The 26,918-nt window shown below is 38.5% G+C and overlaps 1 protein-coding gene across 1 annotated transcript; it reads right to left on the bottom strand.

Annotated features, from left to right (window-relative positions):
• Window positions 1-330: 330 nt before the first annotated feature.
• Window positions 331-25,210, bottom strand: LOC122756826 (the record flags this gene model as incomplete). The annotated part of the gene is made up of 9 exons (XM_044007424.1): window positions 331-1,378; window positions 1,440-1,593; window positions 2,519-2,625; window positions 2,717-2,901; window positions 5,363-5,650; window positions 9,067-9,156; window positions 11,090-11,157; window positions 13,982-14,163; window positions 24,927-25,210. Coding segments are annotated over 9 exons (2,406 nt in total), but the record flags the coding sequence as incomplete, so codon positions are not given.
• Window positions 25,211-26,918: the final 1,708 nt, after the last annotated feature.

The raw sequence follows: 26,918 nt of genomic DNA, 5'->3' as shown, positions 1-26,918 counted from the left end.
TTATTTTTTAAATATTTCTTTTTTTTGTTTATTTTTTTGTTTTTGTTTTTTGCTTTTTTTTGCTTCTGTTTCGTTTTGTTTTTGAGATTTGCTTCAATTAGCAGCGCGTCGCCAATTGGACACTGATTGAAACGTGCCAATCAAATTGTACTAACCTCTATCCTCGACCGGTTCGGCGGCATCCGTTCGACCCGTGCCCACCAACGTTTCGGCGGCAAGTTCTACACGCGCCACGTGAACACCGTGGAGCAGGTGTTGTGCATGCTGCTGCTGCGGCTGCAGTTGTTGGTGTTGCTGCTGCTGCTGGTGTTGCGGAAGCTGCTGCTGCTGCTGGAGGTGTTGGTGCTGCTGCTGGTGGTGTTGGTGTTGCTGCTGTGCCGCTGCCAGATGCTGCGACAGATGCTGATGGTGATCGCCTGTTGCGGGCGGCCACTGTTGGTAGGCAACGGGCACCAGGGGGTCCGACATCCACTCAAAGCTGAACGCGGGTCCGATCGTTTGGGCGCTGATGCCGCCATGATGGGGCGTGGCACTGGTGGGCGTGGGCGGCGTGGTTGTGATGCAGGGACTGAGCTCATGCGAGGAGCCAAAGCTATCCAGTGATGCTTTCTGCGCCGACTCCGACCAGGGCGGACTGGGATTCCATTGCTCAATAAAATCCGCCGGATCCGGCGGCAGAGTTTTGTTCAGCAAACGCGGACGTGTTGGCACAATGGTGGCGTAAATGACCGAGGCGGAGGCATCGCTGCTGCTGGCCGCCACTCCAGCTGCGGCCGTGGCATACGCTGCGCCCGGATGCAGCGCATAACAGTCCGGCTCCGGCGTAATGGCCGCCGCCGGCGAACGCTCAGCGTGCAAATAGAGCGGCTCCAGTTTGTTCCGCGCCCGTTTCTTGGGCGGCGGCGGTGTTGCCGACGGTGTGGACTTTTGACTGCCGCCGGTGGGCGCGCCATTCACTTGACTATAATCTACGGGCTCCAGACCGCTCGCACCGCCGCCCGGCTGAAAGCCGTACAGCTGCTGATCCTCCTTCAGTTCGACTGCACCCTCGGCATGGTAGACGCCTCCATAGGCGGCGCCCATGTGCGGATGATGGTGATGGTAGGAGGCAGCTGCCGTCGCATGGTGGTGATGATGATGCGCATGATGGCTGCCAAATACGTTCGACATGCCCGTTGCAGAGCCCGGCATGCCCAGGCCCACGCTTGCAGCTCCGCCGCCATGCGGCTGCTGATGCGCGCCGTAGTAGCCGCCGGAGTTGCTGCCCGGCGGCACACGCATCGCACTATCCAGCGGCATGCCGAACTGTATCTTCGACTGCACCGTGTAATAGTGATAGAGCCACGAGTTGGCCAGCATTATGGTAGCCTCGCGATCACTGGGAAGATTGTCGCCGTTAGCTAGGGTAACTATTATAAGGGGGGTGGGGTGTTACTTACTTCAGCACCTGGTTGGTGCACACTATGACAGGCTGTTGTGTTGAGTCGGGACTATCTCGCACCTGGAGCACCACATGCACCCAGGTGTACTCGCCGCTAGATCTCTGCATGCGCACAAGCAGAATGCAACTGCGATCCTGTTCCGATTGCGTTACTAAAAAAGCGGAAGAAATTTTTAAAGGGTGTCCGTTAGGGCTTTGTTATAAATTTTGAGTAGCTCTCAGAATTTGGTGAATTATATATATTTTGGTGAATTGTATATTTATAATTTATACAATTTGGATTAATGCTCATTAGTGGGAATGATAATTAGGTAAGTTTTTTTTTACAGAAATTTGAAGAAACTTTTCAGCTATTCATTTGTTTATTTATGGCTATTTTATCATATAGTTTCAAATGATATATTTTAAATAGTTTTCTCTTTTTATACCAAATGTTCAATATTTCAAACAAACATAAACACAAATTTTTTACAACAAAGTTAATGGAGACAATTAATATTTTTATTTCATTTTTTCAAAGCGAAAAAAAGTACATAATACGTAACCCTTCATTTTTGTTGAAAAAAAAAAAATAAATAAATAAATAAATAAATAATAATAATAATAAATTTAAAAAATTAAATAAAAAAAATGTTTGTTTTGTTTGATTTTTCTGACAATCGACAGATATTCAATTATTTTGTATTATATATTGCAATTATAGAAATGAATATAAAAAATAAGTAAATAAATAAAATAAAAAAAAATTAAACTAAAATTATAAAATAACCTGTTGTATATAACTTCTATGATACTTCTAATTGTTTGAGGAAAGAATTTATATTTTATAATCAAAATTTTGGCATGGAAAAAATAAACAAAAAGTAAAATCAGTCAACAAATAATTACGAAAACTTACCAGTTTAATACTTAGTTTGAAATTAAATAAATTTTCTCTCATTTGATAATTTTCTCTGATTTTACATAAATATTTAATATTAATTTTTCTACAGATATTTCCCCATTTAATTTTTCTACAGATATTTCCCCATTTAATCTTAATAAATTATTTAGCTTTTTTATATGTCGTCGACTTACTTAGCCTGTGCTTGCTCTGAGCCTCGCGCAGATTCTCGCTGTGTATCAGATTGTACCAGGACGTGCCCTGGAGCGCTGCCTTCTCGTAGCCCAAGTGGAATTCGCCACTGCAATGAGCATAAGGAGTTAACATATACAGGGAATGCATTATAAATGAGCATTCGATTGGTTTATTAGCCACGTAACGAGCCAACTTACTTCTTGTCGATGTGTGCGATTTTCATATCCATGCAGTGTATGGTGGTAAACACATTGGTGGCGCCCTGCACCACACACTCGCGTGTCTCCGGCATGGCGATGGGTGTGCAGGTGGCTAAAAAGACGGGCTCGTTCCGACTGCAGAGCGGCAGGAATGACAAATAGTGACCCTGTACCAAAACGACCTGCAAACAAACAGACAGAAACAGAGACAGAGACTATAGTTTCTTCTTGATGTTGTTGTTGTTGTTATTGTTGTTGGTTATTTTGAGGCGGCGGCTCCCACGAAAATTGGCGCGCACGTTGTCGCCGCTAGTTGTGGCCATTTTTGGGCTGGCATGCTTCGGCTCTCATAGACATTTTACTCTGATTCCATAATTTAAAAAAGGCAATCACTGAAATGTTGTTGTTTTTTTTTGTTCTTTTTTTTTTCTTTTGCTTCTGCCAGCATACGCAAGCCGGACGCCGTAGTCAGAGTCACACACAGTTGGAGCTAACTCTGCACAGCAAACACACACACACACACACACATACACACAGTCACACACACACAGCCACACACTCACACGCCAGGTAGTCTCAATGGAAGTCTCAGTCGGAGTCGCAGCCATTGTCTCCCAATTAAAACGTGCCTGCATTTAGTTTTCCATTGCAATTGCATTTCGTAGCTTATGGCCGCGTCTTCTGCTTAAATGCAAATGCAGCCCGAATCCAAATCCAACTCCAACTCCAACTCCAAAACCAAATCCGATTCCGATGCCGAAACCGATCCCAGCCCATCGATGACGCAGACGTCGTTCGCTGTTGTTGCCTGTGCTGGTTTTTGGTAAATGAGACGACCTTAGACTGGGGAGCAGGCGCCACAGCCACAGCGCTGTCGCCATCGTCTGCTCTTGTTGTTGTTGCTGTAGCTCTAGCTGGAGGCATTTATTTTTGGTCTTTTGTCTATCGTCTTTCTCCCTCTTTATTTTTTGCTTGGGTACTAGCACTGAACTATGCTGACCTCATTCATAATTATTTATTGGTCCATTTTTATTGCATATTAACGAGTGCCGGGTGAATGTGCCGCATTCTCTCGTCTGCACTCTGGGCTATCGCTGCCAGTTCATGTGGGTCCCAGTGCCTGGCGACAGTCTACACAAATGCTAAGCTATAAGCATTTAGTAGTAAGTATCCCAACTAGTTTACCGATATGCAAATAGGCCTCCAGAAACCCCTATAACTTCCGCTTCTTCATTTGTCATCGAACGCAGCAGCTCTATGATTCAGCGTGTGAACCCAATGAGTAATACGGCCCAAAACATTTTATTACATCATCATGCATCTTAGCTTAAAAGTGTGATTCGAGCTGGCTCTACATGCACTTGCCAATATCTAAATAAATATATAATAATTCTCTCTGAAATAAATAATCCAATGTCCAAGTCACACCCAAAATAATATCGTAAGCTTAATGAACTGCTATTCATCTTAGTTGCCGATAAATATCTTGCTAAACTCGCCTTCTATGATCGCTGCTGTCTCTGACGTTGCCATCAGCCTTCAGCTGGTGTCATTGCAAGCAAAGCCTGCGACCTGGATTACTTGTGGCTTATCTTAATTCGGCTGTTGCATCAGCAAGTTTTCTTTTTGAGAATGCTCGTGTGGGTACATCTTGGAGAATATTTATACGTGTATATAAAGCCAAGAGGCAACTGCACTTCCTGCACCTCATTAAAGTGCCAACTTTCAACTTAATTAAAAACGTTTGCAACAACTGTCAACGCCTCGGCTTATCTCCATAACTCGCAGCGCACATCTGCGCACTTCACAACTGCAAAAATGGCAACAGCTAAAAAATGAAAACCAAAACCAACAAAAAGTATATAAGATATGCATAAAAGACCAGCGACCGCCCACCAGATTGTGAGTGCGCTTCATACAGTAGCATTCACATCATTGCGACGCGTCTGCGTCGCGTCTCGGACTCGCTCGCAGCACGTTGACAGATTTGGTCTTGTCTGCTTCAACCTGCCTCTCTGCTAGCCTGACTGACTGACTGCCTGCCTGCCCTCCTGCCTGCCTTCCTGCCTGCCTGCCAGCCTGCCTGGTTGCCTGCTGAGCCAAGTACTTGGCTGACTGGCTGACAACTTCATATTGTGCTCGCATTCATTTATATTGTTGCGGCCTTTTTTGTTTTCTCACATCATCATCATCAGCCTCGTCGTCATCATCATCATCATCGTCATCATCGTCATCAGAAGAGGCGGCCAATCAGAGCAGTCAACAGCAACGCGGCACCCACCCGTTTCACATCAACTGTCATCGTTTGTCAGCTTATAGTAAAGCGTACGTCTGTCCGTCTGTCTGGGCGTCTGGCCAGCTAGCTATAGCTGGCAGCCAAGATGTATGACCAGCCCCAGTCCGGGCAGCCGGTTGGCAGACGACGCATGCGCGCCCGGCTCATGCATAATTCATTGCGACTGTTGCTGTTGCTGTAGCTTTGACTCTGACTGCAGGCTTTCGACTCTCTGGTATCCAAGTGTTACACGCAACACGCTCCCAGGTGATTCATTCATCAATTTCTGTCAGAGACTACACGCGCTTACTCACACAGCAACAGTGAGTGTGACTGTGTGTGTGTGTTTGTGTGTGTATTGCACTTACCTTCTGATCACCGAAACGCATTTGCCGTCGCGCATTGCGGCTAACATTCATGCGACAGAGAAACATGCGATGCTCCCCCTCCAAACTGGAGGCGCCGCCAGTGCCATTGCTGGCTGTCGAATCGCCAACGCCGACGCCGACGCCGACACCGACGCCAACGCCGCTGCTGCTGCTGTTGCTGCCACCTGGCTGCGGTGGCACGTTCCGATTTAGTTCGGCTTGTATGGTTGCGTGATCCTGTTTGTCAATGATATCGTAAACGGAATCCCCATGTATCAGTAAATCCTCCTGTGGGCAATGCAACAGAAAAGCAAAGCAAATATGATAAGCATGTGGCATGGCACGTTATGATAATAAATTATAATATTGTATTTCTGGTTTTGCAACATATTCAACATATTTTCAATGTATTTATAGGTAGCTGGACATACAAATATATTTATAAATAAAATAAATTGATTTTATGATACATGTGTATGTGTATAAAATATATATTTGAAATTGATTTTAATACATATAATCAAATGTCAGTTATTTGGAATTTGATTATTGACGAATGAAGTTATTGTTATTATTATTATTTTTGTATTAGAAATCATATTATGTTTAACTTAAAACATTTGTAAAATTTTAATTTTTAAAATGAAAAATATGACTATTAATGTGTATACAAAAATGTTTCCAGTAATAAAGAGAATTAATAATGTATTAAATCAATATATTGCAATATCAATATAAATCAATATATTGCAAATTATCGCAATATATTGCAATAAATTAAAATATTGTAATTTAATTTTATTTATGTAATTTATTAATAAATATGTTATAGTAAAACTGAAAATATTTTTTAAAATCTTAAAATGCTTTTAAAAATTGTTATAAATTTTTTGACATATATTGATGAAAATACAAATAATTATGTATGATGGCATGTATTTTTAATGTATTAAATAAATATATTAAAATATTGCGTAATATATTTATTATTATTTTAATTATTTTATTATTATTATTATTTTTTAACTGCTGTAAATTTTTCTACATATATTATTGAAAATAAAAATATTAACTTACAATTTATTTTACTATTTATCATATTGGGGCACTACTAAATATTATTGCAACTAATTGAATTTAAATTAAAAATTTATTGAATTAGACTTCGAATATTATCAGAAAAAGCATTTGCCAATTTTCAAGTGGCATTATATGTAAAAGGTATCTATTGGGATGACAAATTTAATTTGTTAATGATGTGTCAGCTAATGCTCGGTCAAGTCGGCTCTGGGGCCCGCAAATGCTTTTGTTTTGTTGTTGACAATTATGGGCAGCATTGAATGAGCGTTAGACCAAGCGATCGGGCAATATACAATGCCATGTTGTTGCATTTGTAATTTATTTATGGCTGCTGTCGCTACATGACACATGACAATGGCAAGTTGTTATGGCAATATGCAAAAATCGAATTGGAATTATGATGCCCAAATAGCAACAGCAACAACAGCAGCAGCAACAGCAACAGCAGCAGCAGCAGCAACAGGAGCAACTACAGCAGGCGGCAACAACTGCAACAACAACAACAGCAACAACAAGGCCTTCATTGACATTTTTGGCAGTTTGTTAATTAACTTTGCTTGTTGTTGTTGCTGTTGCTTTTGCTGTTGCAGTGGCTGCTACTGTCGTTTTACCCGTTAACTAACTGTGAGGCTGGCCCGTTGCCTGCCACAAATTAAAAGGTTGGGCAATCCACTTTTGGGCCCGCTCATGTGCACACAGTTATTGTGCCGTAATTATGCCAACACATGGCGTACGAGCAATTTATGAACTCGCTTGACCATTTAGCTGCTATTGTTGTGGGTGTCCCCTGATAAGGCCTGGCCCCAAAGGCCAAAGGCTGTCAAGTGTCTAGCTGGCCAATTGGCCTGCCAGCCTTTCGATCTCACTGCATCTGTATGTGTGTGGGCCTACAGCTCTCATGCTACACTCGCTTTGACAGGCCTTACAAAAATGTAGCCACAAATATTGGTTTGCCTGTCTGCTCGATATGAAAGTTAGTCTCAGTCTCAGGCAATAGTCAGGCAGTTGCCGGAAAACTTAAGTAACTTGAATATGGATATAGTTGCTTTTAAGTAAACCAATCAACAGCTCTTACAATTTAGAATGCGTTAATTGAAATGTCAATTAAAAAACTTTGATATTTTATGTAATGGCATTTGAAACTGGAAATATGATTGATTCTCGAATCGATTCAGCAACGCCTTCGGACATAACTTTTGTCAGCAATAGCTAAAAATTTTAATTGGCTATATTTTAGCACCAATGACAAGTCCAGATTTGAGCGAGTTGAAGCTGTATAAATATGGAATATCAGAAATTGAAAAAAAAAAAAAAAAAAAAAAACGAAAATATGAGGAAATAAAATTATATAATTTGACATTTCTTTAAGATATGTATTAAATTTTTTTAATTCTCATATTTAAAGATTATTATATATTATATTATATTTTCTATAAAGTTTTTTAACTCTATTATTTATATGTTATATTTTATATATACATATTAGTAATTTTGCAATCCTTGGCATTTATATAGATAGCCAGCCTAGTGGACAGTGGGACGGCCAATATGCTCAATTCACTTTGTGAACAATCTACTATATATCTAATTTAACTGAGCACAACTAGGACAGCATGGATTATGATTTATTGGCAAAATGCTTCGATTTCTCACAAACTTTTGACAGTTGCTGCAGTTGCAGTGCAGTAAAACTCATACGCCCCCTGTGCCGATCAAAGCCGGAGAGTTGCGGCAGTCGGTAAGGCACATCAACATTCAACAATCTCTCGGCATATGTATGGGTGAGTGTGTGTGTGCTCGAATCAGAGTTGGTAACAGTACCTTTGTCAATGTCTAGCTGTTTGTTTTAGATGAATAAGTAACTGCACTCGCGCTGGCACTCGTATTGGTATTCGAAGTCGTATTCGTATTCGTATTGGTATTGGTATTCGTGTATGTAGAACGGGGAGATATGTCACATGTGCAGCATGCGAGTGCATTTATATATGCAGCACAACAGGCACACATATATTTATTTAGCTTTAGTACTTCAAATGCAAAGTGAAAGGCCACGATGTATAACCTTGCTATTTAAGCAGCGTAAACGTGCGATAAACAAAACTTGAAACAACCACAACAGCAACTAAAACAGCAGCAGCAGCAGCAGCGGCAGCAACAGCAGCAGCAGCAGCAGCAGCGGCAACAAAGTTGAGCTGTTTGCAACAGATTTAAGGAACTTTTGTGTACTACAAGCAACAGATTTATGTAAGCTCAATGAATCGAGGCTCTGGCAGTCAGTTGTTGCTGACTTGTCAACGGGAGCAGCAGCCAACTACCAAACCAAACGACCAACAACACAAAAAGTGCAGCAAATATTCGTTGTTGTTATTGTTGTTGTTGCTGGGTCGACAACGATGTTGCTGTTGTTGTTGTTGTTGTCGTCGTTGCCTGTTGTCGCTTGTCAGAGATTTGTATCAACGGCTGTAGCAATTTTAGCCAAAAACTTTCATAGACTGCGCTTTTCTAATTATTCGCGCAAATCGTTTTTGTTACCCCCAAAAAGCGAAATGAAAAATTGCCGAAGAAACAGAAGAAGCGGACGAAGAAAAAGCAAAGAAAAAGTGGCCAAAAAAACATCAACTTACCATGGAATGTCCCAGGTACTCGGCAGCATTATCCGATATATAGAGCAATTTGCCATTTTGTGTGAGCATCATGAGAAAGCCTGAGAGTGCCTGCAAAACAAATGATATGTATAGTTAGGCTAGCTGGACGTAAAGGGTGTTTGTTAATGAAAGGAAGCTTTCCAAGGAAGAAATATTATATAGTATTGTTGGTTGATTTAATTAAATTTTCTATTTTTCTTATTTGTTGAAGTATTTGAAGATAACTCCCTGAGTGATGAATATACTTAAAGTTGTAAAAATGATTTATTAATTTGTTGAATTAATTAAAGAAAACTCACTAAGAATTACGATATCTAAAGCTGTAAAGGTACGGAATAGACTATAATATCGTTAGTTGACTTTATTTCCTATTTCTATATTATTTACTTCTTGTAGTACTTGAAGAAAACTCCCTGAATAATGAATATACTTAAATTTAAAAAAAATAAAAATAAGAAAAATGATAGAATGTTATGGGTGGACTTTATTTAAATTTTCTACATTTTTTATTTATTATTATCACTAAGAATTATGATATTCAAAGTTGTAAACATACGGAATAGAATATATATATTATTAATATTTCTATATTATTTATTGTTTGAACTAATTGAAGAAAACTCCCTAAGGATGAAGATGCTTAAACTTATAATAAAAATAATACATAAATTTACAATATTTTGGTTATTCTAGTTGATTTTATTTAAATATTCAATATTATTTACTTGTAGAACCTAAAATCTTCATATGAAAATATTCAACTATGATAACATATTCATTAAATGCTCATGCATAGACATATGCAGTGCTGTTCTGTTTGTTGGAGAAATCGATTTGAAGCCGAGCTTGTGAAAGAAACACCCTCTATTGGGCTGCCCAACAATTGTGTTGAAAATGCAAATTTATTTTCGCGTCTGCGCACTAATAAATTGTTAGCCCCAAAGAAGTTGGCTGAAGTTGACAACTGAAAATTGACTGTGCTTGCTATCAGCACACACACACACATAGACATACATACACCCATACATATGTATATGTGTATTAAATTCAGTCACGAGTGCGCACAGGTATGTAGATCAATCTGCCGACCATCGCCGAGTCGCAGCAGCCAGTGGCAGGCAGCCAGCTTGACTGACTACTGACTACTGTCTGCTCTGTTGTTTCTTTTTATTTTTATTTTTATTTTTATTTTTTCATTTTGTTTTGGCTAAGAGCAGCATTTATTGTTTTCTTTTCCATTTGCTGGTTGTTGCTGCTCGGTGTATTTTTTTTTTTTTTTGGCGCAGCAAGTGGCGGCGGCTAAACGATTTCTGGCTTATGATATGGCACAGTTGCTGCCATTAATAGAGTTGTTTTCCCTGGAACTTTCGGCTCACTAGTTGAGTTGTCAACGCGCCTCACTTAAATTGAGTTGTTTCCAACAGCAACAAGAAATTTTTAATTGAATTGACAAACGCATCATTTGTGGCATCAACAAAAATCTGGATCAACATTGCGATAATGCCAGACTTTACTTGAAGTTAATTAAAATTATCTACAGAGAGTGAATGTATATTACTTAATAATATGACAATTAAAAAAATAAAATAAAAATAAAAATAAATTTGCATTCATATATATTTGCATGTCAACATGTTTGGGAATTCTAAATAAATATTGAAAATAAATTAAATATCAGATTAAAATAGAAAACTACAGAGTTATTAACAGAATAAATTTGTATTAATTATATAAGTATTAAGCATTTTTTCATAAGCAATAAGTTAATATTTTATATATTTTATTTATTAATATTATAATCAAGATTTTTGTTATGAGAAAAATTAATTAGTATTATTATTAAGATTTTATTCATAAGCAATGAGCTAGCATTTCGTACATCTAAATATAATAATATACATATGTTCAATATATCATATGTACTTATTATTATTATATAATACTTTTAAAAATATTATAATATAATCTTTTTTATCTAGCAATAAATGGATTTAATATTCACCTTCGAGAAGCCAATATTTGGTGTTGTGGTCTGATGATGTTGATGCAACGCATTGTGTCGCTTGAAAACTGCAAAATAGAGAGAAATGCATATAATTAATTTAATTTGGCTTCAACTCTCGACCTTATATGTCTTTTCACAGGCGCGCCCAGCCATATTCGCGCTCCAGCATCCGCCTTAAGTTAGAGGCAAATCTGTTTAAAAATCTCAGTATTTTCCCATAGCTCCTTGTGTGTGTAATTTGTATGCACATAGAAACAAAAATAAATACTTATCGTAGCTAATTAAAAAAGTATCTGTTAATAATAGACTTGGTCTCTGACGGCAATTGTTAGATGCAATTGATTGTGCATTCATTGATTATATTCTACATACAATAAGCGACGATCTTGCATTAGAAAAACAAGTGAATCACAAAAAGAAAATGTGTCATTGTCACTGAGGCAACAGCAACAGCAACAGCAACAGCAGCAATAGCATCAACAGCAGCAGCAAGAACAGCAACAATACGAAAATCAACAGCGATCACTGGCTGCAATTGCAGTTAGCAGTAGCAGCTGCGCTGCAGCCAGCATCAAGATCAATTATTTTTAAAACACTACGAGATACTCCCGCACCTGGCAAAAAGCCAAACAGAAACAGTCACAACAGCAACAACAACAACAGCAACAACAATCACTGCGGCAGCAACCGCAACTGGTAATTTCATTGAACTTGAACGGAAAGGCCATGAATGCAGTCAGATTTTGTTTGCAGTGTTTTAATATTGCAACAAATACCAAGAAATTCGACTCGATTGTTGGCTAGGTTAAGGCAGTTGAATAAAGGGCGTGGCCGGATACCCAAGCTAGAAGAACGAACGTATTTTCAAGCGTTATGAATTTTCCAAAAATAACAACAATTTCCTAGAAAATCTAAATTAGTTATAGAAACTTTAAGCTTCATCCATTATTGATTATTTAAATTGTATACTAGTTTTCAATATGTTAAAAAATTGTTACTCAAATTGTAATCAATTATTTAATACTAAGTAATTGAGAGAATTTTCTATAATTCTCTGAATTCTTCTCGAATTTGAAATCTTTATTATAGAATCTAAATACTGCGAATGAGTAGCTGATTTAATTATTGATATATTGTTGCATTGTAAATTGTTTTATTTTTGGATCTCAGCTTTTTTTATGTTATTATAATTTATTGTCATATAAATACATTTCAATTGCTAATGAATGTATTATATAACACAAATAGATTTATTATTATTCTTGACCCCTCCTTTCAAGTTGATTGTCATATAAATATTAATATTTAGATGATATATTTGCAAACAAGTTGGAAATTTCTTCGTCTATTTTAGAAATTCTAATCTTCTAATCGCTGATCGCAGCAGGTTAAATGAAATGTATCCACATCTAGGCCGCAATTTGTTGTATCTTAACAAGTTGATGCAACTTTCACAGTTTGCGCCCCTGGAGCCTAAACGGGCCAGCAAATATGATAAGTATTATTTTCACAATGCGATTCAAGCCGTCGGCCAATCTGCACAAATCGACGCGCATCAATAATTGTTTGTGAAAACTCAATTTGGTTTATAAATATTTCATTAGCCGCACCAGAGCCGTAGCCACACCCACAGCGCCCCACACCCACATTCACAAAATCAATGTATATGTATATGTATATGTGTGTATGTATAACAAAATGCCCTGAACTTGGAGATAAAGCGCGTGTGCTCAATGGCTCCATAAGAGCTGCGATGGCGTGCCAATATTAACACAATTTGTGATTATAAATGCTTTTAAACGGTGCAATGACAATGAACAATAACAACAACAAACACACACACACACACACACACCCAGGGCAAACGACAAGCTAACAAACGCCGACAATTTCTCACACTTAGTGCACCACAAAAAAAAAAAAAAAAAAAAAAAAAAAAAGACAGATATATCTAGACAGCTTGAGGAAGAGGGAGAAGAGATAGAAAGAAAAAAAAAACAGTACTTAAGTTTAATTTTTTGCAATTTGTAGAACACATAAATCGCACATTTTGATTTATCGCAATATTTATAGCAATGCAAGGCAGACGCTGTTGTTACCATTGCAATTGTGAAATTGGCTTGGCTAAGGGGGAAGCCCGTTTCTCGTTCCATGTTTCTCGTTCCTAGGCAACGAGTTCACATGGCCTGCCAAAGATGCTAGCCAAGTTAAGAGCGCCAGGCGAACGAGTACGCTACAAATGTGTTTGTATGCGTGTGTCTGCCTCTCTCTCTATGTGTGTGTGTGTGTGAGTGTGTTATCTATGGGGCTTATGTACCGCACAACGCTAATTTGAAAAACAATTTTCGTAATTATCCAGAAAACAAAAATAAAGAGCGCGCAATGCCTGACTTGATCTCGTTCAGTTGCGCCTGCGCATTGACCTGTGCGCATGCGCATTAAAGGAGGATGCACATTAAATCGAGCCAGAGTGAGAGGGTGAGCGGGAGCACGGGAGAGCGAGAGAGAGAGAGAGAGATGGCTGCAATTTGCAGGCCTGGCCTGGGTGCGTGCCTAGACGCTTAGGCAATTACTTGGCCGAAAACAATTTTGCCGAGCCGGAGACATAGACATATGAATGATGTGGCATACCCCAACATAACAACTTCAACTATGCTGCGCAGAGTTAGCGGTTTATTTTCAGTGCTGAATTTGTTCATTTCGGCTAAACGAATGCCATGGCGCATTTTTCTGTTGGCGGCGTGGGGTCCCTGCCCAGCGCACCATGACTCATGCATATTCAATCAACGTGCAGCCAATTATCAGCATGCATATGCATCAGGCCTGCACTCGTCCCCTTCCTGATGTCTTTTTCTGTTTTTCTGCTGTCTTTGGGGTTTTGCCACTCACCTTGTTGGAAGTAGTTGGCTTTGCGCACATAGACACAGACCAGGGCCATCAGCTGCAGCTGCGACAGTCGCTGGCGCGTCGATTGCGGCAGCGGCAGCAGATCCCGCAGATTGGCTATCTCCGCATTTATAAGATCGCGTCGCATCTTCGAGGCGCCCTTCGTCGATTTGTTGGCGTCGAATCTGCAAAAGACGGCAAACAAATCAAATAAATAGATGAATTGAAAATAGAAATAATAGGCAATTATTTTTAAATAAATATATATATGCATACATATGTATATGTATATATGTATGAATGTGTGTACATTCACAGCTATGGCTTAATAATGGACAGCGCCGACACTGGCCACAGGCGCACATGTTTTCACAGCCTCCAACTGCTAAGGTGTGCATGCTTAACCTGTCACAGGTGCACTGTGCTACAATGAGCTGACAATAAGAATATTTCTGTCTTGTCTAATACTTTATTAATTTATCAATATTAATATAATAATAATATTATTATTAATTTATTTACATTTGATTTGATTGTGTAATATGTATATTTTTTATGTATTTAATTATAATTATTCATTTTTAATAATCATGCTCATTTCATTTATTTGGAATTTAGTTACTTACATAGAAGGAAATATTATAGTCCTAAATTATTATTATTAGTATTAAAATTTGTATATTTTACAAGCTCCGATCTTATATATTTTTTACTTATATTTTCCTAAGAAGTGATTTATATATGTATTTTTTTTTATTTATTTATTTACATTTTTTTTTTTAAATATGTATATATTTCCTAGAGGCTCATATGAATCAAGATTACTTTTTGTAGTCGTATAGTATGTGTATAAATTTTATGATTTATTATATTGTATATAATCAGGCCTGCCTAATAAATATGATAAAAACGAGCAATAATGCATAAGGAGTTAAATTAAACTAAAGCTAATAAAACTTTCCTTTAAAGAATTTGTGTTATTTCCAATTAAGGTTAATTCTTATAAAAATTATTATACACTGTGTAAGATCACATATGTATGTAGAATGTATTTCTTGCATAAGTAAAGTCTGTTACTTGTACTTTATACTCCTATACCTGACACTTATTCTTCTCATATTATATACTCTTCTATAACTCTAAGCTGCATCTTTAGTCGCGGCACCATCTAAGGGTTAATTTGCTGGCGCATAACAAAAAGCGCATGCGAGATGCATAAATAACTCATCGCGCATTTAAAAATCAAACAACTAGCAGTTGTTGTTGTTCTTGATGCTGTTGCTGTCGTTGTTGTTGTTGTTGTTGCAACGCTGGTCGATGTGGGGCACACTTGCCACATGCCTTGTGCGGAAAACTGTGCAAGTAGGTTGGTCAGTTGTGCTAGGTAGGTTGGTTGGTTGCTTGGTTGGGTTGGTTGTTCGATCGAGAGATCCGAGAGACAGAGAGAGTGGCAGAGAGAGAGAGGGGCGGCGGCTGGAGCGTTTAGCGAGCTGTCCGTGTGTACTTTACTGAGCATATTATTTACAAGGTTGAATTCATAAATCATAAATTTGTCTTTTTATGCAGCGGCGGCGTCGACGACTGCGGCGCACGCGGCGTATAAGCATTTTTTTTTTGGTCTGTTATTTTATACATACATATATTTATGCTGACGTTGTTGCCATTGTTGGCTCGCAGTTGGAGCATTTTGCAAGCGCTTGATAAATATTGGTAATATTGTTGTAATAACAGCAAGTGCCCGCGCCTTTCTGGCTTTCACAGACGGGCCAGACTGCCATTTTGCCGCTGTTATTGCCTCTAAATGGCCATGTTAACATTTAAAACAATCACACACATGTATCTCGCTCAGATACACGCGCTCTCAATCTGTGTGTGTGTGTGGGTTAGCGTTGCATGCAACAAACTGTTGCCGCATGCAATGCAAACGAGCGCCACGGCCACGGAACCGTCCGATTTTGTGTGTGTTGTTGTTGTTGTAGTTGTTGGTTTCTTGGCCAGCATCCGTTCGCCTTTGGCAGGCGGCGACAGCTCCAGCGACATTTGCCAACTGCCCATAATAGAACAGATTGAAGCCGAATTGAGTGGTACGCTCAAGGGGGGCACACACACATACACACACACTCTCTCTCTCTCTCTCTCTCCCTCTCACACTCATGCACACATTTACAATTAAGTCAAGGTGATTTGTACAATTAAAACGAATATTGATTTAAGTGCTGCGATAGTCGGAGCTCATACAACATATGATTGTATGGCTTTCGACTGGCATTGGCACTGGGCGCCAGCATGGGCAGCATGTGGGCGTGGCCCCTGAGAGCTGGTGAAGGGTCGCCACCAGTCGATTGGTAGACTGATCTTGTCTACGGCTCGTACTTGAAACTATTTGCATAGCTAGACAATTGAATACATTTTATTGGCTCCAAAAATCTTGAAGACAATAATCTAATAAGACAATTATAAAGTTAAGAAAATAAAAATTAAGTAACGAGACAAGTGAAAATTAACAGAAAAGAATATAATAAAAGAAAATATGTATATAATCTATTTATTTATTTATTTATTTTTGTAATAAATAAAATAATATATTAAAAAATTAGTTATTAATAATATGAAAATGTATTTATTTAAAAATTAATCGAATATAATTTTATACAAATTTTATAAGCCAATGAAAATTTCAAGAATATAATAATAATAGTAGTTCATAAAATTTAATATTTATATTTATAAAAGTTTATAAAAGTAGTTTAATATAATTTTAAATTCTAATGAAATTAAAGAAAATATAAAAAAAATGTAAGATAATATTTTGAGTATTTATTAAATTAAAAAATACTTTCACTTAGTTTTATGATAAGCTACATTTATATCATTTAGTGAAAACTGAAAATAACTAAATAGATAATTTTATGAAAATTATTATTTTTTTTTTTAATTGGAATAATAGTTTTATAATGAAAAATTAAAATATATAAAAATTAAAATATATAAATATATATATATTTAATATAAATTCAAAATGCATTTATTGATAAATTAATGAAGTATAATTTTGCCCACGTTCTAATGCAGTATTTTCTCCTTTTTTAACTCAATTCAATTCATATAAATTGATGAGATCTCTACATAAATATGCATGAGCATGAATTGCACTTAAAATTTATGCTCAGACAATGAATATCAGCTGGTTATATCTACAGCTATCGTTGGCTTCGTAGGCGATCTCTACTCCCACACTCGCTTGGCACGGCAAGTTGAGCATTTCCCAATTAGCCGAGCTGAAAATGCCAACTAGCAAATGGCCAAAACTGGGCAGCTGCTGGCGATGCTTGGCTATTTGTGGCATAATTAATAAGTTTTTTAAATATTTATCATAAACAAGATGTCGGCCGCGGCGATAATATGATAATGCTCATCCTTCGTAAAGACCAAAACGTGTTAATGGCCATAACAACGGTAGCAACAACAACATCTGCGAGATTTATGGCCATGTGGCTGGGCGAAAACTCCCGCGCATCTGTGTCTTGTAATCTACATCAAAATTTATCTGAGCGAGCCTTAGGCTGAGGTGGAGTGAGCGAGACATGTCATGTCATTTCTTAATATATCTATCGCTACCTTGAAATCTGCACTAAGTAGCACCAAGTGGTTTGTTGTTGTTGCAGTTGCTGTTGCAGTTGCTGCTGCTGCTGCTGCTGCTGCAACTACTTACTGTACAAGTTGTTGTTGCTAATTAAAAGCATAAACACGATTCTTAGCGAGGCGTCAGCAGCCAACCTGTGCCAGTGCCAGAGCCAGTGCCTGGACCAGTGTGAGTTTGTATTTGCGTTGGAGGCGGGCGTAGTTAAAGATCTTCCACCCTCACAGCCAGCGGCAGAGCGAGTGGCATCAGTAGTTGGATGCTGCTGCTGCTGCTGATGTAGCTGGGATTGCAGCAACTGCCACTGCCACAGCCACTGCCACAGCGACTGGTTGCTGCCACATGTTTAATCTCAGTGCGGCAGTCAAGATCTTAATCAAGCTACTTGGGGCTCAGTTTGTTTTACGCTTCACTAGAGAGATATCCAACAAAGTTTACGTGCTCCACAGAAATTAGGCGCAAATCTTGTTGTTGTCATCATCAGCTCAGCTGGCTGGCAGCAGAGAGTGAGGAGAGGAGAGGATAGAGCAGTGGCCAGAGAGCAGGCAGCAGCAGCAGCCGTAGCAGAGCTCAGCAATACGCCCACAAAAAATGAGGAGTGAGCTGGGGTCTGCCCGTTGGGCCCACTAATTAGCACATAAAGCTCAAACATAATGCCAAACTATTAAGGGAGAAATGCATTTTAAATGCAGCTCGATGGGGCGATCTTTAAGCTTTGCATTTTATGGCGTCCCTCAGCGCCATCGTAAAAATCCGCAGCAAATAAATCACGGGCGCCCAGGGCAAACAGCTGTATCTGCATCTCCATCTCCATCTGCATCTGGATCTATAGCTGTGCCAGTATCTGTATCTGGACACACACACACACACACACACATAGACATTGGTATCAATCCTAGTCGAGGATTTAATATGCATGGGGCGTCAGTCAGCCGAAGCCATGGATAGGCCAAGTCAATAGCAATTGCAGGCCAACAGAAACACGAAATTTGCGCAAATTTTTATTGCACTTTTCCTGGAGCGACTGCGGTTTACGAATTGTCTAGGCACTCGCACTTCATCTGCCTCTCTCTGTCCCTCTCCCTGCCCATCACACTGCCTCTCGGGCTCTGTGTATGTGTGTAATTTGGGCGAGTTTATTTGCCATATTCCCACGATATAGTTTGGTCCAGCTCAGCGCTGCGGGCAGCTCTAATGATTTTCTGTGCGGAAAATAGTGCAAAACGGCGCATAATGAACGCGCGTCCAGCATGCAAAGCTGACGAACTGACTGACTGAGTGACTGACTGACTAACTGACTGGCTGTCTGTCTGACTAGCTGTCTGTCTTGGTAACCCTATACTGTAGACGAACTGCGCTGAACCCACGCCCGACCACCGCCAAGTTGGCGCACAATTAATTGCCAGGCGCCGCACAAAGCTTTTCTGCCATGGAGCCCAAAATTTCTTGGAATTCCTGGGAAACACTTGTCGGTCCCTCGTTCCACTGTTCTCTTTGAGTATGTTCCTCTGCCTGTCTGTCTCTCTCCCTCTCCCTCTCCCTCTCCCTCTCTATCTCTCTTTCTCCTTCTTCGTCTTGCTGTCTGTGTGGCTTATTGTGTGCCCAAAACGCAACGCGTAACCCGGTGGCAGTAATCGATACCTCGCTGTGCCGCTCCAGCTCCACACAGATTAGCATCGGCGACGTTTAGCATGCTGCAGGAAAAAACCAAATACAAAAAAATAAAGCAACAGCAAAGCAAAAAAAAATGAAAACGATCCTTGGCACGTTTATGTTGGCCATCTAATAACCATGGGGCGCTGGCTGCTGTGCTATGCCACGGCCTTTAGCCAAATTATATGGCCGGCCGCCAAGCGCAGCCGCTCGAAGGTGTAGCGCTTAGGCTTAGGTGGCAACTCTGGCCTTCTGTTTTATTTAAGTATTCATTTTATGGCTTTTGTTGTTGTTGCTTTTTTTTTTTTTTTTGCTTTCTGTCTGTATGGCTTAACAGTTTTTAAGACGAAGCTGTCAAAAAAAAAATTATAACAATTATTGTGCGTTTATTTTGTTCTCATATTCACAAGTGCATACATATGAATACTTATATGCATACATACATATGCACACATACACACACATGTATCATATGTGCTAAATAGTGTAATTACAATATATCAAACTGTTTTTTCACAAGGCGGAGCGCGAATGGAGAAAACTCTATAGCAGGATAAGAGCAATAAACAATTAGAAGCATTAATTTCTTTTATCACTTTAGCTTAAAATACATTTGCTAAATAATTTATAGTACAATATAATAATATAATATGTACGGCAACTCTGCTCTAACGTTTTGCTGTGCATATATGAACAATATAGAGAATAATTTGAATCATTAATTTCAATTATAATTAAAAAAAAAAAAAAAAAAAAAAAAATGATATACATATGTATATATAGTATGTATTAATCAAAAGCTCCACAGAATGTAACAGCTTACTCAAACTATAAAAGTTAAATAACAAAAATTTAGTTTTATAAATGAAAGTAATGAAATGACTGCAAATCTGAGTTTGGTTTTAAAAATTGAAATGTTTCATGTAAAATATTTAAATATTTTATTTATAACTATAACTTTCTTTGTGTTAATATTTTATTTATTTATTTTTTTTTTTATTGTATTTATATTTATGCCATGTGCAGTAAATAAAAATCAACATATTTCATATTAAATGCAGTTTATATAAAATATAATATTATATAAAAAATAAATATGTATTATATTAAAAAAAAAAAAAAAAAAAAAAAACCAATTCAAACTCTTTAATTGCTTTTCAATAAAAAATGCAATTTCTAAAAAAGTCATTAGTTTCTGTCATTAGCTTTTGTGAGTACCTCTTTCCGTGAAAAATAATGTCTCTCCATTTACTGATAGTGCTGTAAATCAGTTTAATGCCACCGCTCTCGGCCCGATCAGCCGAGATCAAGATCATTATGATGCCCCCTCCTGCCGCTCATTTAGCCAGTGGGAATCGCATAAAGTTTATTATGTACACACTTGAGTATCCTCGCCATTTGCCACAATCAATTAAGATAAGCAAAGTTACGACTCGGATTGTGGCCATCCATATAATTTAGTGGTGCATAAAAGAGCTGCAATGATGACTGGTTAATGTGGCAGCTACTGTTTCGTTTTTGTTTTATATTGATGCATATACTTTGCCAGACGGCGGACAAGTAGACGGAGAGACGGACGGGCAGAGGGACATGCAGTCATCGCCTGAATACAATCAATTGTTGTTGTTGCTGTTGTTGTTGTTGTGGTTGCTCTCATTGTTGTGCTCGGTCGTCTTCGGTGTGTATGTCCGATTGGAATCTTGGCCACAATTTAATGATGGACTGCCAAAAGCACACTTCGACGTCATCATCGACTACAGCAACAACAACAACAACAACAACAACAGCAACAACAACAAGAACAACGTCGCCACCGCCACCGCCGCATAATTTTTCATATTTTTATGATTTGTTGCTACCGGGTACTAAACCCGTTTTGTAGAGCGCTAACCATGGAGCTGCTACCGTTGCAGCATTTGCTTTCGATTATCTTAATTTGCGTGCGAAACTGACTTTTTTGTGCCGCAGCTGCAGCAGCAGCCGCAGCAGTCGCTCTAGACAGCGACTGCGACGCTAGCTGCGACTGCAACTGAGGCGTAAGCCAAACCCCAAATTGTGTGTGTACGGAAATTTTCCCATGACTTGAGTTCTGGCATCGACTCCAGCCAGTCGTAGCTTTGGCTTCGGCTTCGGCTTCGGCTTTGGCTCTGCACATTTTGCCCGGCGGTGGCTTGGCCAGAAATTACCCAACTTAGCCAGAGCCTGAGCCTCAAATTCAGTCCCAGACTTGAGACTTGAGACTCTCTGGATTGATGGTTTCTCTGGCTGCTGCACTTTATCGGCAGCAGCAGCAGCAACGGCAACGGCAACGGCCACATCAGGCAATTAGCACAAGGATGCCGCAGCTAAATAATTTGACGCGCCTCGGGGCAAATTTTTGGTTTAAGGCAGATGCAGCAGCAGCAGCGGCAGCAGCAACCGGAGCAGCAGAGCACCACCAGAACAGAGCACCACCAGAAGGTGGGAGCTTACGGCGCACTTACATATTTGATCTGCATTTCATTGCGAGCAATCTTTGGAGTCGTATCAATTAGCTGCGACGCGCGTCATCAAATATTGGCCAAAGCAATTAGATGGCCCAGAGCCGCAATTGTGGTATATATTACAGATCTGTCGGCTGGTGGAAATGCAGTGCAGTGGAAATGTGGCCAGCACAGGGCAAATAGCTTGCGTCGATACCGATTCGAAATGTGTTAATGAAATTAGCAGCATAAAATGTTGCTGCTGCTGCTGCTGCTGTTGGTGTTGCTGCAGCCGCTGATGCTTGCAACGTTACAGATACAAATGTTTCTGCGGCCGCTAATTGACAAAATTAACACCAACGGCCCGACCCCACAAATGGGCTTCGACTAGTTTCACCCGGGGAGGAAGCAACCAATGCACTTGGCCAGCAAGCAGCTGCCTCTTCCTTTGTCTTCCTTTTGGCTGTTGGCCGTTGGCCGTTGTTGACTGTTGGCAGTTGTTGACTGTGTGGCATGTGTTAAAAAAGCGATTTCTTGGCTTTAATTAGTGTTATTTATTATTTAGAGCATATTGATATAGTTTTCGTTGTTTAACGGTAGTTTGTTTCGGTTTCATGCCGTTCAAGCAAATTGTTTACTCGCTGTGGCTGAGTGTAGAATATATATCTGTATATATGTATATATATATATTTATTTATATATATGTACATCGGCATTCACGTATATTTATAGAAATCCATGAGAGTTTTACTCCAGCTTCATATTTACACATTTTGATTCTGCTTTTTATCTGTGCTGCGCGTGCGAAAGAGTCGCGCGCGCTGTTTAAATAAACACAAATGAAATCTTTCCGGTGAAAATTTGTAAGATCTGTTGAATTTCGATATGGGAATTCCAAATATTTCACTTGCTAAGTGGCTGCCCTGAATGGCAGCCAAACGACCAGAATCTATCGGCTCTGAATGAATAATGCGCTCAACTCCACTCGCTAGGTTTAATTATCTAGAGAGATTTCGACTTCTATAGAAGTCTCCCTCTGTATTTATGTATTTGATGTTGCCTTTGATGCTTAGTTTCAATTTATGAAATTCATATTCATTCATTGATTCATTGACGGTCAGCGCTTGACGTCTTCAAGTGAATTGCGGCTGTGCATTGTGGAATTTACGATCATATCCAACGTCAAGCATAGGTGTAAAAGTCAAACCCTTCTGTCCCATGCCTAATTCACATGTCATTTAAAATAAGGGCAACATAAGATTTTATATCTAAAAAAAAGTAATAATAATAATTTCAAATAATATTGGATCGACGATCAGTACAACAGAAGATATTATCTTTGCTAAATTAATTTATCTTTATCTTTAACTGACAAATTTTATTTAAAAAAGTACTATCACATTTCTATAGAAAATAAACCATTTCCAGTATCACACTTGATTCAATCTGTCTTTAAAAAGACCAAATAATATTGGGTGTATGAAAAAGTTATAATTGAACGTATTGAAGTATTGGTATCACATATATTTGCAGTTAGTTTTTTCATTAAATTTACACATTCAATTTCTTTGGCATAAGCTAAAAGATTTTAGACATTTTGTTACTTACGCATATTTAAATATATGCATGATTATGGTTAAATAAATTTTATAACTTTTATAAAAAAAATATAAAAAATATTTAAATAAAAATAATTTCAATTTAAAAAAAATGAATATATATGAATAATACTAAAAGCTTCATAGCTTCTTTAAAAATGATCTATTTTTTGTTTTATTTTATTTTTTTTTTTACAACAATATACTCTATTTTATATATGTTATTATTCATTATTTTAATTAAATGTATTTATTATTATTTTCATATCTTTTATTGATTTATGTATCATTATTTTTATAAAATTCATTATTTATTATTTTTTATAAATTTATTTATAATTATTTTTATATTTTAAATTTGTATTTTATTGTTTTTTTTATGTTATAATTATAATTATGTATTTATAGTTTTTATATATATATTTTATATTATGGAATTATATTCTTATAATAATATCTCGTCACTTGATGATCGCATGATGACAAAACGTTCTAATTTTGTACAATTTTGCCAATGGCTTCTGCTTACCAATTGGTCGCCTAGGCGCAGCAGGCAGACACCAGTGACTACACCTATGGCATAAGCAGCCGAGGAGCCAAAAACAAACACCCACATGTAGCAGCACCCACACACATGAGACAGAGGAGGCAGCTCTCTACCATGTGGACAGAGCTGGAGGCGGGCGAGGCGGAGCCAGCGACAGCATCACACGTGAGTTTTACACATTTCAGAAGCAAACGGGCAGCAGACGCTGCGCCAGCATCTCACTGCAGGCAGGACTAAACACAGCCTGGACGACGGCGTCGTCGCCTTGGACCCGGTCCGATTGCCAGGTTCGTAATGTCAATCGCACTGTGCGGGTTTAACTTATGGCAAAACATTTGAAGCACTAATTAATTGGAGCTAAATAAAATGGCACAGCAGCCGCGAAGGAGGCGAACGAGTGAGTCTTTTTTTTTTTTTTTTTGTCTCTTGCTTGTTTTTATTTTATTTTCTTGCATTTTTTTTTTTTTTTTTTTTTGAGAATTTTTGTGAGAGTTGCAGAACGGCGTTGGCGCTGTTGCTGTTGCTGTAGCTGTTGCTGGTGCTGAATACGCACGGGCTGGCCATGTGGCGACGTCGTCTGCCGGAGCTGAACAGATTACGAGTGCCAGATAAATGTGAACTACAAGTTGCCAATACAAGAGGCCATTAAAACCCGGCAGCAGCACCACCAGCAGCAACAGCAGCCACAGCAGCAGCAACAGTTGCCACTAAAATAAAAATCCCAGACTTAAAGAAATTGAAAGCAGTGCGAGAAGAAAATCAATGCTTTGCAGTTTCTAGAACACACACACACACACATATCCACCCAACCACACTCACACACACTCAATTGACAAATATCGAAGCGTGCGAAAACAAATTGAAATTAAAAGTTTGCATGTTGCGCATTTTTGATGCGTTGCTGGCGCTGATTTGTTAGCCCTGAAAGCCAGCCAGATGCCAGTGCGATAAGGGCTCCAAATTGGAGCTGTTTATATACATACATATACATATACATATACACATATATAGGTTCTGGTTCGTGCTTAAAATTGGCGCTAAGACTTACCTTGTAAACATGCCGGCTGCCTGTTGCTGCTGCTGTTGCTGCTGTTGTTGCTGTTGCTGCTGTTGCTGCTGTTGCTGCTGTTGATGTTGCTGTTGTTGCTGCTGCTGCAAGTGTTGTTGCTGTTGTGACAATGGCGTGGGCTCATGTTGCTGAAAGTTATGATGCGTTTGCATATGTTGCTGCATGTGATGTTGCTGGTGTTGCAAGTGTTGCTGCTGGTGCTGCAGCTGCAACACATGATGATGCTGCTGCTGTTGCTGTTGCTGCTGTTGCTGTAGGGCATGTGCATGCGTGGGCGTGGCCAAATGTGTGACTGCCACTGCCGCCGCCGCTGCTGCTGCTGCTGCTGCCGCCGCTGCCGCTGCCGACGTCGACAGCGCTGAGCCGGGCTTCTCCAGGCCACGTTTGTCCGCATACATGTCGTGGCTGGCACGTTCGCAAATATTTGTGCAGTTCCTAAAATTGTAGAATGACAATTCTTATTTTCCTTTTCTTTTACTATTTAATAAACTCGCTAAAAATTTGCCTAATGCTTTGGGCCAATATCGATGACAAGCGCAATATCAAGTCAATATGTGAGCCCTAATGAAAGTCTGCAGACTTTTTTTTCATTGCTAATGAAATGGAACAACAATTGCTGTTTATTGGTACCAGCACGCAGCAGACAATTACACACACACACACGCATTGATATATTTTGAAATTGGTTCAGTTTTGGCTGGCATTGTTCGAATTGTATCTGAAGAGGAGGAGGGCGAGCCATCTGGGGAATTGATTTGCATTGTTGTTGCTCGATCGACAATTGAGCCGTCGACATTGCTCAGTGGCTCATTGGGCATTGGGGGAGGGCGATCGGAGGGCAACTATGTACATATATCCATACGCGTGTGCTCATATCGGAGCACTCGCCCATCGTCCATATGCTGCTTTGATGACTTTGCAGTTTCACGGATTGCATAAGAAAAATGATTTATGGCTCTGATTCGACACGGAGTCGAGGTTAATGAAATGCGTTACAAGATTTGTACTAAATACTTAAAGGCTTTCCACCACAGAGATCCCCCTAAGCCCAAAATGATATTTACTTTGTAGCCTCACACGCACACACACACATACTTATATATACAATCGCATATATAACTCCTCTTTTGGGTCTACTTGGAATTAAATTTAGCATTTCGGACTTGTTATGCTAAATTGTGAGGCCTACACATAACTTAGCACAGATCTATTTGATGACGCACTTAAATTTAAATATTGTTTTGTTTCGCTCAATTTAATGGAAAATTTGTCAGTTTTTATGCCTAAATGCGATACGAAAGTGTTATTAATGGCGGTTCGAGAGGCCTGTATAATATATCTTATTGTGAGCACTAGATTAACCAGTAAAACACATTAAGAGGCAGTTCACGAAAAATAAGTGGAAATTAAAACGTATTTAAACTTAATTTTTAAATACTACATGTATTTTATTCTATAACAATTTTAGTCGTGATAAGCTGAATTGGAAGCTTACGAAGAATTTAGCATAATTTTATTTATTCGTTTATTTTATTTTATTAGGCAAGACTGAATATTTTAATACTTGGACACATTTTTGAGTAGTTTTAGTTTGTTACTCAAATCCTTGTTTTATAATAACAAACTTTGTTTAGTAATTTGGTATTAGGAAATAGATTATATTTTTTTATTTGTTCATTATATGTATTAAAAATATATTTTTAGAAATTTATATACAATAATTTTTTTTATTCATTTATGTTATTGATTTTCTTTATTTAGTGGGTATATATATATGTATATATACATATATATTTATATATACTCATATATATATATATATATATATATATATATATATATATATATATATATATATATATATATATATATATATATATTTAAGACATTTTAAAACTTGTTTAACAATGATAAACCATTTTAAATTTAAACTATATTAGCCCAATTTCCATATAGCAAAAAAAAAAAAAA

The sequence above is a fragment of the Drosophila mojavensis genome, unplaced genomic scaffold (genome assembly GCF_018153725.1).
Source record: "Drosophila mojavensis isolate 15081-1352.22 unplaced genomic scaffold, ASM1815372v1 contig_16, whole genome shotgun sequence".
NCBI lineage: Eukaryota > Metazoa > Arthropoda > Insecta > Diptera > Drosophilidae > Drosophila > Drosophila mojavensis.
The sequence above is the reverse complement of the archived record's forward strand: the minus strand, read 5'-3'. Positions and strand labels throughout refer to the sequence as shown.